The sequence below is a fragment of the Meleagris gallopavo genome, chromosome 5, assembly GCF_905368555.1.
Source record: "Meleagris gallopavo chromosome 5, MGAL_WU_HG_1.1, whole genome shotgun sequence".
Lineage (NCBI taxonomy): Eukaryota > Metazoa > Chordata > Aves > Galliformes > Phasianidae > Meleagris > Meleagris gallopavo.
The window spans coordinates 45,837,167-45,849,350 of record NC_139408.1 but is presented as its reverse complement, the minus strand read 5'-3'; the positions used below and the strand labels follow the sequence as shown (position 1 = coordinate 45,849,350).

General features: G+C 41.1%; 1 protein-coding gene, 1 long non-coding RNA gene and 1 other non-coding gene across 4 annotated transcripts; 2 read left to right on the top strand and 1 right to left on the bottom strand.

Annotated features, from left to right (window-relative positions):
* Nucleotides 1-1,000: 1,000 nt before the first annotated feature.
* Nucleotides 1,001-7,507, bottom strand: GLRX5 (glutaredoxin 5). Its single transcript, XM_003206710.5, has 2 exons — nt 7,105-7,507; nt 1,001-3,039 (listed from the first exon to the last, which is right to left on the bottom strand). The coding sequence occupies exons 1-2, from the start codon at nt 7,406-7,408 to the stop codon at nt 2,861-2,863; spliced, it is 483 nt and encodes a 160-aa protein (XP_003206758.4). The 5' UTR covers nt 7,409-7,507; the 3' UTR covers nt 1,001-2,860.
* A 99-nt stretch (nt 7,508-7,606) lies between these two features.
* Nucleotides 7,607-11,728, top strand: LOC146544341 (uncharacterized). 2 transcript variants are annotated; one of them, XR_014883743.1, is made up of 2 exons: nt 7,607-8,750; nt 9,390-11,728. It is a non-coding gene; the product is annotated as an uncharacterized LOC146544341 (long non-coding RNA). The 2 variants fall into 2 exon arrangements; XR_014883744.1 differs by having other exon boundaries at nt 7,607-8,989.
* LOC116216715 (small Cajal body-specific RNA 13) lies at nt 8,794-9,066 on the top strand. The gene has a single exon (XR_004160032.2).
* Nucleotides 11,729-12,184: the final 456 nt, after the last annotated feature.

The window sequence follows — 12,184 nt, the reverse complement described above, 5'->3', positions numbered from 1 at the left end:
TACAAGCAGCAGTATCCAGGGGTTTTCCCGACACTTCCTGCATCATTCCCTCCCTTGCTGCCTCCTATGACATTTCCTACTGTGGGCAGTCATCTTTTCTCCCTCCCAACCCTTAGCATCCTCCATACCACAGACTCCTCAAGCTCACTTACATCCCTGAATTTGCTTGGTACATCGATTAACTGACACTCCAGATGCCACCGTTAGCAGCTGTTCTCTCTTTTACACAGAGTATGAAAAAAGCAGGTGCAAATCATTCATCAACGATACCTTTTTTACTTTTTCCCTTAAAAGAGTAGCACCAGTTTTCTAAAACAATCAACCAGAGAATTAAGTTGTTGGATAAATTCTCAATCAACTCTCAAAATAAGCCTCTTTGTAGGCAACCAAAGTTTTATCACTTAAGTAGAGGATTTTTTTCATTGCAGTGAGATTAGCACAAGCACCTACACAGAGGTAACAAGTAAAACAGCTCGTGAGCAGAGCCTGGAAAGATGCATCTCCTCCAGGAACACAGGCAGAAATGAAATTCTATCCTCCTGTTCCTGTGGCTTTTTGGTATCATTCTTCCTTTTCATTTGCTCAGTTACAATATTCTAATTAAGCCAAGGATTAAAACAACACTACATATTATACAAAACTTTAACCGTTTTTTTTTGTTGCTGTTTGTTTTAAATGGAGACAGAGAAAGTAGAAAAACTGTTCAATAGTTCTAGTAACAGCAGGAGATTGTGCAGGGAGAAAAAAGTGCTGCTCAGAGAAAGAAGATCTGACTATGCTAAAATCACCTTTATATTAAAGCAGCAGCAGATAATATTGAAATATATTCGACATTCACAAAAGAATAAAGCACCATGAAACAGCTGTTTAAGTAGATGTAGTAGCCAGACTAAGAATTAAACACTGAAGTAGAAAATGATTAGCTTTTCTTCAAGTTACCTTATTCTTTGTTTACAATATACATCCATCTCAGTTGGTCTTTTGACACAAATAACCAAAAAGCTTTTGAAATTTATTTATTTTTCCAAACCTCATCTTACATTTAGAATGGCAAAAACCACTCAGGAAAGATTAGCTGTAAGAAAACCCATTTAATCAGAATTTCAAGAGAGGTTAAACTGAACTAGAGCTTTGCATTTCATATGATATGGTGTATCAACAAAAAAAAAATCATGCACTCATACCTACATTACTAACAATCACAACTGATCACCTCTGAGCACAGCTTATTCATAATCAGCGTTCATGCTAAAGTCATTTCTACTGGTAGTGAAGCTGAGTGGCTGTTTAAGCTGAGATGTTATTTAAGCATAAAGATACTGACTGCATTTGAACTAAACAGTAAACTATACAATAAACATACTGTAACCAGCAACACATTTTGCAAATTCTGTTAAAGCTGTACAGACACAGTTTCTCTACTAGATAGCTTACTCTGGTGAACATGAAAGAGAGAAAATTGAAACTTGCATTAGAACTGTAACTGGTAGATGGGGGTTTTGAGTTCCTCTTCCAGTGAGGGATTTTCTTCCTTATGTTTTAGATTTCTCAATAAAAGCCTCATCAGTTTTATTATTGTAATTTAAAATAAAAAGGAACTATTGCAGACAATCTACACAAAACGCTTTATTTCCAATCACTTGCTTAGCTCACATGCAAACCATTCCTTGGTCTGCATTCATAAAGGTAAATGGCATTTAAAAACAGTGTGGTATCTTTTATCCTCAGCAGTATTACTGTACAGGTGAACTACACTGTTTTAAGATTATTTAGTTTCACTTGGGAAAACAAGGTTAGATAGTTACTTGAAGACTTCCCAATGCTTCCAACAAAGGAACACTGGCTATTTTCAGTAGCCCTTCTGCTGTACTTTTTAATCTTGTCTCCAATGAAACTTTAAACTGTTTAACCCCTGTCTGAAGACCATACTCCAGGAACCACAGCTGTTCCGTGACAATACTTGGAAACACAACAGATCTAAAAAGATAACTTAGTAACTAGTAAACAATACAGTAATTACTGAAGTATTCTCCTGTACTGTTGCAAACAAGAATACTGATGCCTTAACAATTCCCACATTCTATAACTGATACAGAGAAACTGCAGTACACAAAGTATACAAACGGGGAAAAGCCACTTTGCAAGAGGTAGAAAAGGTTTTATAAAAATCTTCAGGCACAATTCATAACAGTCTTTTAAAAGCTAACAGGAAAATACAAAATAATAATGATCACTATACATGTATTCGTACTAGTGTGTTTATTTTTATTCTTTGGAACAAAAGTGTATTTCATGCACTCTCATACCATGATTTCTTATGTATTGTTTGAGGGCTATTTTCCCCTCTATCATGTGAGATAGTAGAAACTTTACAGGCTCTTGGGAATTCTTATCATCAGGAGTTATAAAAAACAAAAACAAGAAAACCCACAGATGCACAAGCACTACTTAGCACTTTTTCAAGAACAAGGGAATGCAAACACTGTTTGCACAGGTTTGTGTAACAAAGAACAAAGAAACACTCAAAAATCAATAAAAATAGCATTATTAGTTATTTTGGTTTACTCCTGCATCAATCAAAAGAATGCTTTTAGAAGTGAACTTATTTACTTTTTAAAACAATTTCCACATGTATATGCTTTACAGTACAGTGGTTATAATCAAATTTTCACAATATCCATAAATCAAAATACTGACATCACTACATTTACCACGAGCTAACAGACATCCACTGATAAATCTTAGTGTCAGTTTAAAAAGATGCCTTCTTTGAACTGAAGTACATAAGGCTTTACTGGTTACAAGTTCTTATCAAAGATTTCCTTTCTTTCCATCAAGGCATCTTTTCCCTTTCCTCATTTTATTTTTTTTCTTGGTCTTTTTCTGCATCCAGAAGTGCTGAGCGGATTCCTAACTTCTTTAGCTCTTCTACGAGATCTCCATTCTGATGCATCTGGAGGAGGATATCACAGCCACCAACGAATTCACCATTGAGGTATACTTGTGGGATGGTAGGCCAGTTGGAGTAGTTTTTTATTCCTACAAAAAGGAAAACAAAATTGTTAAACGTTTCCCCCAACTCTCCAAATAGAATAGGACTTTAAATAGATACAATCGCTTCAATTGGTCAACTGATATTTTCATTTCTTTCCCATTGAGGTAATAATTTTTCTATAAAACAGGAACACTGAAAGAAAAATTATGTCAGTAGGTTTGGCTCTCACTCCAACTCTGGATGTGGTTTGAAAGATACGGAGTCAGCTCAGCTCCTGCAACAACTTCACATGTGCTGGAAAAAAACGTAGCATCTCCTTTCCTGTCCTGGAAACAAACAAATATGTTAAGAAATGGGATTTCTTGAAAACCATTGAGAACAGTTCAGATCCCGCTGCCCTTTATATTTCCCTAAAGGACTTTAAATACATTATAGCTGTGTGAATTCAGTAAAAGACATACTACCACAATTTCAATTACAACATACATTTGCCCCTTTAAGTGCCTTATGAATTTCAAATTGCTTTATCTTTCACTGCCAGACCTTACAGCTCAAGGGAGGGGCACAAAGACTGAAGTCTCTTAGAGGAGCTGAATGTATCAAATGAAGCTAGAGTCACAATTATGAATTACAGCATTAAATTAAAAACTATACTTCATAAAAAAAAAAGCCATCCAAAAATACTGACTGATCAAATGACATAAATTGAATCCCAAACTGCACTTAGAGACACCAGGAAAAATACCATATAGAAAAATCAGTAAATCTAATTTGCCAAATGACTTTCCACACAAACCATCAATTCATAAATCAAATACTAGTGTTAAAAATAAAATCTACTACAATAACTGTGATCTAAAAAAACACTTTTGTTATAACAAAGCGTCCCTAACTATTAAGTGCAACATCAGCTCCTATCTTCAACATCACCACTTGCAATTTCTTCCTTAGCTTTCATTAAGTCTTTTCTTGGCTGTTTAGAGGAAGTTTGCTGAAATTTTAAGTTTTGATGTGAACTTGTGTTTCAGTGTTTAATAAGCAAATCCTTTTATACTAAAATCCTTTCAACTCATAACAGCTGCAATGAAGACTTGAGTCCACACACAAAGGCTTAAGGATGTCCCTTCTTAAAGAAGCCAGATATGAAGTAAGGGTGGTTTTTGTTAAGATACTGTAATGCTAAACCAAGGGCACCACGTATCAATTTAATGCCAGCAGGCACTACAAGGTAACAGTCAAACCAATTTTTCTTTCACAGAAATATTTTCTTCTAAGACCCAACAGCATATACAGACAAGCACTGATAGGACTTTTAAAGATCTATTCAACTTCAGATGACAATATGAACACCACATGCCACACTCCATGCATCAGGCAAAGTGGGCGTATTCAGGCTCGACTAGATTACAAACACTTCCTCAAGCTGTTCAGCAGTCCCTAGTTTAATATGGCATTTACCAACACTACCTTAGCAGCATTGAAGCAATCCAGCCCAGTCTATGCTTGCTGAACTCAGGACGCACCTGTGCTATTAATCTTTCAGCAGTATGGACAGACACTGCAGGGAGCTTCTTCCCACTCCCTGGAGGTTAGTACTTCCTTCTGTGTTTCAGAAGCTGTACCTTTGAAACACTGTTTTGTAAAACCACACTTCACAGATCAGGTTTAAAGCTTGACAGCTGAACTAGTACACTGCAGAGTGACTGCAAAACCATCATCTGCGCAAACTCTACTAAAAGGGGTGCCCAGAGAACTCCCACACTATTTCCCCAACTCCAGCAACCAAATCTCAGCCTCTCTTTTACCAGCATTAGCACTAACAAATGCTGAACCATATCAAAGAACTGAGTCAAGCAGCCACTCACTCCTACCACATTCTCCAGAAAAGCAACACTTTCCACAGAGATCATTAGTACTGGTAGAAGAACTAGCCCAAGGGTGGGAAGAAATACCAAGATCTGTGACAGCAATCAGTACTTAAATAATGTAAAGTAACAATGAAAACAATCTGAGGGTGAATTGCAGCAGTTCAAACCACTTTAAACCACTACTTCTCCAGTACATAACCCCAAGCTTCTGTCACTACACTGATCTGAACTAGCCTCACAGTATTTGATCAGCCAAATTAGAATCACCTGTGGCAAAGTCAACTTGAAGAAACATAAATTGTTATGGAACCACAGCCTGAGAGAGCGCACTGAGTTCTCTTTCAAAATGAAGGATTTGTGTCAGGGAAACACATCCTCGGCTCAAGTTCAGATAAATCATTCAACGTAAGTACTAGTAAATAGTTTTGTATACCTGAGAGTGCTTTCAGATGATAAGCAGAGGCGGGGAGACGTTTTTACAGCCTGCCTTATTTCAGCAAAGGTCAAGCTTCAGTACATCAGCTATAGTACAGACGAACAATAGCAACCTCAAAATGTGGTGTAGGTACAGGGAAGAAAATAATCAGCACTTCAAATGTGCCTGAAGTATCACCTCTGCTAAAAGCAAACTCTTATTACAAAAGTGCTATAAAAGCATACGAATATTCAAATACTTACATTCCTCACTGGCAGCCAGTTTACATGTCATGATCTCCTTGCAAATAAAATGCCTAAGCTGAGCAGAAGTGTTAGTTACTTAGATATTTGATAAAGATTTAGCATCTTTCCACTATCCCCATATGTATACATCAGTAAAGAGTACGTTCATGAAGAGGGTTTAGAAAAGTGCCATGTGTAGGGTATCTGACTTTTCAGCACCTGAAACCAAAAGGGACAAAGAGGGCCTTCAATCACTGGTGAATCCCATCTGGCAATCTACAGAGCTACAGCTTCCAGCATCTCTCCCCTCTGCTAGAAGCTGCCGTTCACTAAAGTGAACATACAATGGCTTTTCAGGATGCAAGAGGTAGTAAGGGAAGCAATTGGCGTCAAAAGTAAGGACGTCCTCAGGTAACACTTCACTTCAAGGCTCCATCTCTGGCACTGGCACTCACCTCACAGTGCAACGAGCCAGCCCACCCTGCGAACCCAACAGTTCTGGTATTACAGCAAGCTGCTGTCCACACAGCCTGATACTAAACCACTTGAGGTCACCTGATGCATGCCAGCATGCAAATTTAAATCACAATTTGGTGTAGTTTGGACCAGAAGAATTAACAATAGCACCTGCAATACTAGCCACGTAAAATCTCAAGTCAACCTCATATATCAGAGGGAAAGAGGAAAAATGGAAGCATCATAAGAACTGAGTATTGGCTTTTTACAAGTAAAACAAACAACAAGAAGACATATACAATAGCTCCTACCACTTGCACAGTAATGCAAATATTTCTTGTGCAAACGATTATCATAACAAAACATAGCATTGTGCTTTATCAAAAACAGCAAAGAACCCCAGCTGGCAGAGAACACAGTGGTCCAAGTCCAAACCATTCATGAGGTTTCACAACACTGTTCACAGTGAAAAGAACGCATCTGATAACTGTAGAATGGTTTGGGTTGGGAGGGACAACAAGCTCGCTCAGTTCCCTGCCTGCCATGGTTAGGGTCACCCCCCACCTTCTCAGGCTGCCCCATCCAACTTGGCCTTGGAACACCTCCAGGGATGGTGCATCCACAGCTCTCTGGGCAGCAGTGCCAGTGCCTAACCACCTGCTGAATAAAGAGGTAAAGAGTTTTCTCCTAACACCGAACCTGTATCTCTCTCCTCTTTTATCTTAAAGCAATTCCCCCTGTTCTATCATTATTAGACCATGAAAAAACTCTCTTTCCCTCCTGTTTATAAGCTCCCCTCGAGTACTGGAAGGCAGCAATGAGGTCTCCCCGGAGCCTTCTCTTCTCCGAGCTGAACAGCCCAGCTCCCTCAGCCTTTCTTTGAAGTTGAAGTGCTCCAGACCTCCGTCCGTGCCTATGAACCAGGGAAAGCGGCGCGGCACGGAACCCCGACCTCAGGTTCCCTTCCATGAGCTCGTCCTTGCGATGCACAGCCCCAGGCTCTAGGTACAAGCCGCTCACAAGCCGAAGCAAAGCAAACAACACCCAGCACGGAGCAACGAGCCCCGCCGTGCCGGCGGTGCGCAGCCCGGAGGCGGCGCCAGGAGGTGACCCCGGCCCGCTGACCTTGCCGGAGGTCGGGGTCCTGCAGGACATCGTGTGCGCGGTAGTCCTCCACACCGTGCAGCCGCAGGATCTGCACGACGGCGTTGCTGAAGCCGCAGAGGGGCTGCGCCGGGCTGCCCTTCATAAACACCACCACCGGGTGCTCCCGCACCAGTCGTTCCACCGCTTCCCGCGACCCCGAGCCGCCGCCACCGCCATCGGCCCCGCCACTGCCTCCAGCCGCCTCGCTCAGGTGTCGCCGCCCAGGTCGGCCCCGCACTGCCCAGGCACCCAGGCGCAGGGCCGCACGCAAAGACCCGCTCATCCTGCCCCGGCCGCCCGACTACGTTCACTGCCGGCCCCCCACCCCGCACCGCCTGACCCGAGCCAGCGCTACAAGCCTATTGGCCGAGGGCGCGAAAGGTCGCGAGGAACTTCTCCTTTGCATTGGTGTAACGAGACGCCGATCAATGCCAATAGCCAATAGTGTGAAAACGCTGTGAACTTTGTCCCTCCCATCAGCACTCTCTTTCCTATTTGCGGAGAGAACGGCGTTATTGTAGCGGTATTGGAAGAGGTAGCTGTCAATCCAAGCCGATTGGATGGGGGGGTCTCCCTCTCCGCCCACCTCTCTAACCGCTACCGGTCAAGCTTTCCCGGTGCGCTGCTTTATCCCGGAAAGCGGTGTGGCTGCGTCATCAGCTCGTGCCTCCTTTCTTCCGCTTCCGGGTGGTGGCTGCCTTCCTTCATTTTACAGCGAGAAGAGGCAGGGCAGGGACCTGTCGAGCCCTGCACCGCAATGTGGTCTGGAGCTGCTGTCTTCGCCGAGAGTACAGTCTCTGCGGCGGTTCTGCCGAAGCATAAAAGCGGAGCCCGGGAGTACAAGATGGAGGGGTGGGCGCAGAGGCTCTTTAGGGGCTGCCCCGTGCGCGCAGCCCGCCCCACTGGAGCTCCCCGGCATCCCCCGGGCTCCTGCCGAGCGCTGAGCGGAGCGCGGAGGCCCGCAGCAGCGAGGGCCGTGCGGTAAGACGGAGCGTTTGCGGAGCTAAAGAACAAGAGCGGTGCGTCCCGCAAGTAGCAAAGCTAAGCGTATTCCCTGCTTTGTGGGGCTGGCGTCTGAACGTTTGGTAGTAGTAACGGCCGTCTGTGTAACTCTCAGAAACCAACCCATCTTGTGACCAAGACATAGAAAAGTTCTTGTTTTCTGTGGTTTATGTGTTATGATTGATGAGCAGGGTTGTTCACTGCATATGCAACAATTCATAGTGGATAAAGCTTATTTAATCTTTGCGAGGTTTGTCTTTTTTTGTTGTTGTTGTTTCTTTGTCAAACTGATTTGTTATGAAGAAGCTCTTTAAGTCTTATGTAGAAGAGGTCAAGTGGCCCCGTTTGTCACTTCTAATCTTCCAGAAAGATGCCTGTTGCTTTAATGCTCTGGAGACTTAAGAAGGGAATTCAGTGAAATTTAATTAAAAAGGCAAAGATGTTACTGTGCTAAACTAGAATTCTCAATTAAAAATTAATAAGCGCACATTAGGTTGTGATGGAAACTTGATTGTATTTGGATTCTGATATCTAATTCCAGCTATTTCCACGAGGATGTTGTTAATAAGAAAAGAGAAGCGAAATAGAGACGTCAAACTGAAGGGTCATAAATCCTTGTGGGGGTAAGCTCCTTCAGGAACAGCATAACCTCAGCTGCAGTGGAATCCTCTGTAGTCAAAGAGATGCCCTTGGTTGGTGGTACTCTGGGCATACCAGGCTTGCAGAGAGAGCAGCGGTGCGAGGAAGCCGAGGCATGCCTGTTAGAGCAGCAGCAGCAACATGCGCAATATTCCTCTAACAGTTACAATCCTGTTGCCACGGAGATAATGACTTATCCCATGTCATTATTCATCTATCAACAGTAAGAGCAATTTTGCAGTCTGATATTGTTTAGCAAATAGAGTAATAGCTGCTGAACACTTAAAAACTGCTATAAATGTTGAAAAGCTTCTGTGAAGCCTGAGTATTGAGTTAAATGGAAGTACCTGAATTCAGTTATTTGTTGCAGTGTTGTGAGTTGGGCTTTGTGAGGTAATGCTAAGCTTAGCAGGAAGCACTTTAAAGGAAATGATTAGTTTGGTTGAATGTTTTTGTGTTTTAAAGTATGGAGCGCTCTTTAAGTAGATAAATTATTTTCATTGCTGGTAAGACTTAAAACAACTAGCCCACTACAATTTTTATAGTAACAGAATTAAAAATATTGCAGTCTTGTCCAGAGTACTTTTAGACTAAACTGAAACTACTTATATTTTATTTTACAGACAATGATTTAAATCACCTGTTCACGAGAAGTATGAATGGAACTCCCATGGGATTTCTGATGTTTTGCTGTTCTTCCTGTTAGAAGAACTGTTATCAGTTCAATTTTGAAAACAGTAACAAAAGCATGTTCAAACTGCAGAGTTTAAACTCAGTCATATCCAGGCCTTCTGCAGCTGAGCAAAATTAGTAGTTACGAGTTGATGGTTTGAGTTTCTTATACGTACACAAGTACAAAGGTGTCTTAGAATGATATTTTCACAGAGGCTTTTCAGATCAGAAGAAAAGGCTTGTTTTGACTTATCAGGGCAGGACACCTCTTTGTGTCCAAGTCAGATATGTCTTCCTTACTTCTAACAGATCCTGAAAATGAAACGTTACTATGTGCAATAACAGTTAAGCTCTACTTAAGTGTTTTTTATCATCTCTTGAAGCTTTTTTGAAGCTCCTGTTCTGCATGCCAGGTAAGTAATTTGAGGTGTATCATCAGGGCAACATCTGTCAGCATCAACTTCTCCTTTGAGACCAATTAGAATGCTCAGTGTACCTACAGTTCTGAACTGCACAGTTAAAATCTGTGTGGCATGCATACATTTTGAATGCTGAAGAAGAAGCTGTGAAACTTTTATAGTAATTTTACCTAACTGGTGATCTAAGCCGGTTGTTGGGTTTCGATCCTTTAACAAGGGGAAGTCATGCTAATAATAATAGTGAAAGTGTTTTGAGTCCTGTACTGAGTGAATAGAATGTAAAATGTTCAAGCTAGAGAGCCGACCTTTAAATTAGACACTTTTTAGATTTCAAAGCAATTAATACAATAGTAGAAATTAGTACAAAGTAATTAGTCCCAGTATGATGAGTGTAGTAAGTCTGCTTTGGGAATTGTGAAGCTGTCCTGTGACAAGAACCATGTGGTGTGAACTTTGGAATAAAGTTGCTGTTTAGTATAAGCAAACTTCTTGCAACTATGTTGCCTGAGCAGAGTCTTTTAGACCTTTGTTGCTTATCTGCAGGTGGTAGCAATCCTTGAGTCTTTCACTAGTACAAAGGAAGTATAACTTTATGTATGTTAGTTTTCATACCAAGTTGAGAAGTGTTACCTCTGAGTATGCTTTGTGCATCTCTTGGCCTCTTTTTGGCTTGGAGTTAAGAATGGCAGAATTTTTCACCGGCCTAAAAAAAAAAAAATTGCACAAAGCTGAGAAAGTAAAATTTATCTGCTAAACACAAGTATACTATTATTGGGTCGAGTACTGAACAAACAAAAGCTACAGATGGTTTGTTTTAAGACTGTTCAGTTGCAGTGAGGCAAGAAAAGCTCCGAGCTTGTATTTAGTGTCCACAAGAGGGCTCTGACAGCTCAGGGCTGCCTGCTGAGGTCCCTGGCTGAGTCACTTCACTAAAATGGCAGGCTGCAGTAACTGAATTCTTGCTGTCACCGAGGATGGTTAGATCTTTTGAATTCCCTTATCTTAATAGTGCAACGATCGCTTGAGATAATAATTGCTATTACTGGGAAAATCCTCCAATAAATAATCATAGAATCATAGAATGGCCTGCGTTAAAAAGAACCTCAAAAATCATCTAGTTTCAACCCCCCGGCTATGTGCAGGCTTGCCAACACTAGACCAGGCTGCCCAGAGCCACATCCAGCCTGGCTTTGAATGCCTCCAGGGATGGCGCATCCACAACTTCCTTGGGTAACCTATTGCAGTGTTACCACCCTCTGAGTGAAAAACTCCTAATATCTAACCTAAACCTCCCGTCTCAGTTTAAAACTATTCCCCTTGTCCTATCGCTATCCACCTTTGTAAACAACCATTCCCCTTCTGTTTATATGCTCCCTTGAAGTACTGGAAGGCCACTATGAGGTCTCCCCAGAGCCTTCTCTTCTCCAAGCTAAACAAACCCAGTTCCCTCATACCTTTCCTCATACGAGAGGTGCTCCAGCCCTCTGATCATCTTAGTGACCTTCTTCTATAAGTCTGTTGTGTTTTTTTTCTTCTGTTTGTTTTTTTTTTAATTAAGAATGTACAGCAATGTATGTTTTATTTTGAGCAATGTCACATCTGTTGGAAAAACATCACCAGAACTTTAATAAATATCATTGGCCATATCATCTGCTCCAAGGAACAAGACAGATACTACCAAGCATGTCATCACATGTGGATTTCAACTGTATTAGAAGTTTCTCCAAGTAAAAACTGAAGCATTTTGCACACCACAGCGTAATTCTGTCGTCTTCACAAATGTTATGATGTACCTTAAGTATAAGTTTATCTTAGCAGTATAAACATGGTACTGTAGTGTTTCAATAAAGATTTGTGGTTTTCATTACAAATCGTTTAGCCTTTTTTTTTTTTCTTTTCAAGAAATTTGTATATGAATTGCTGTTCCTTAATTTTTTCTTGACCAGTTGAATTCAGTTGACAACTGAAGTTGTTCTGGAGAGTCTTCAGTTATTATCAATGTAATTTTTATATTGGGTATGGCATAAATAAGCTCTTCTGTACAAATATTGAGAGTCATTCTCAACTATATGTGAAAATGTTGAGACTAATTTTTAGCTATAAACTTAATGCTTGTGGCAGTGTAGAAGTGACATCAGGAATGAAGAAAGTGAGGTTTAATTGAGAAGCTAAACTGAAATTAACAATTGCGATCAGTGATGTCCTTACAAAAAGATGTTTATAGTCCCACTATTATATGAAAAACTGTGCAGAATAAAGTCACCCTCCTCTCACTTACATACATTTTTTGTATGGTTTCAGTGCTGCAGTGTTCTGTGCTGAAGTTT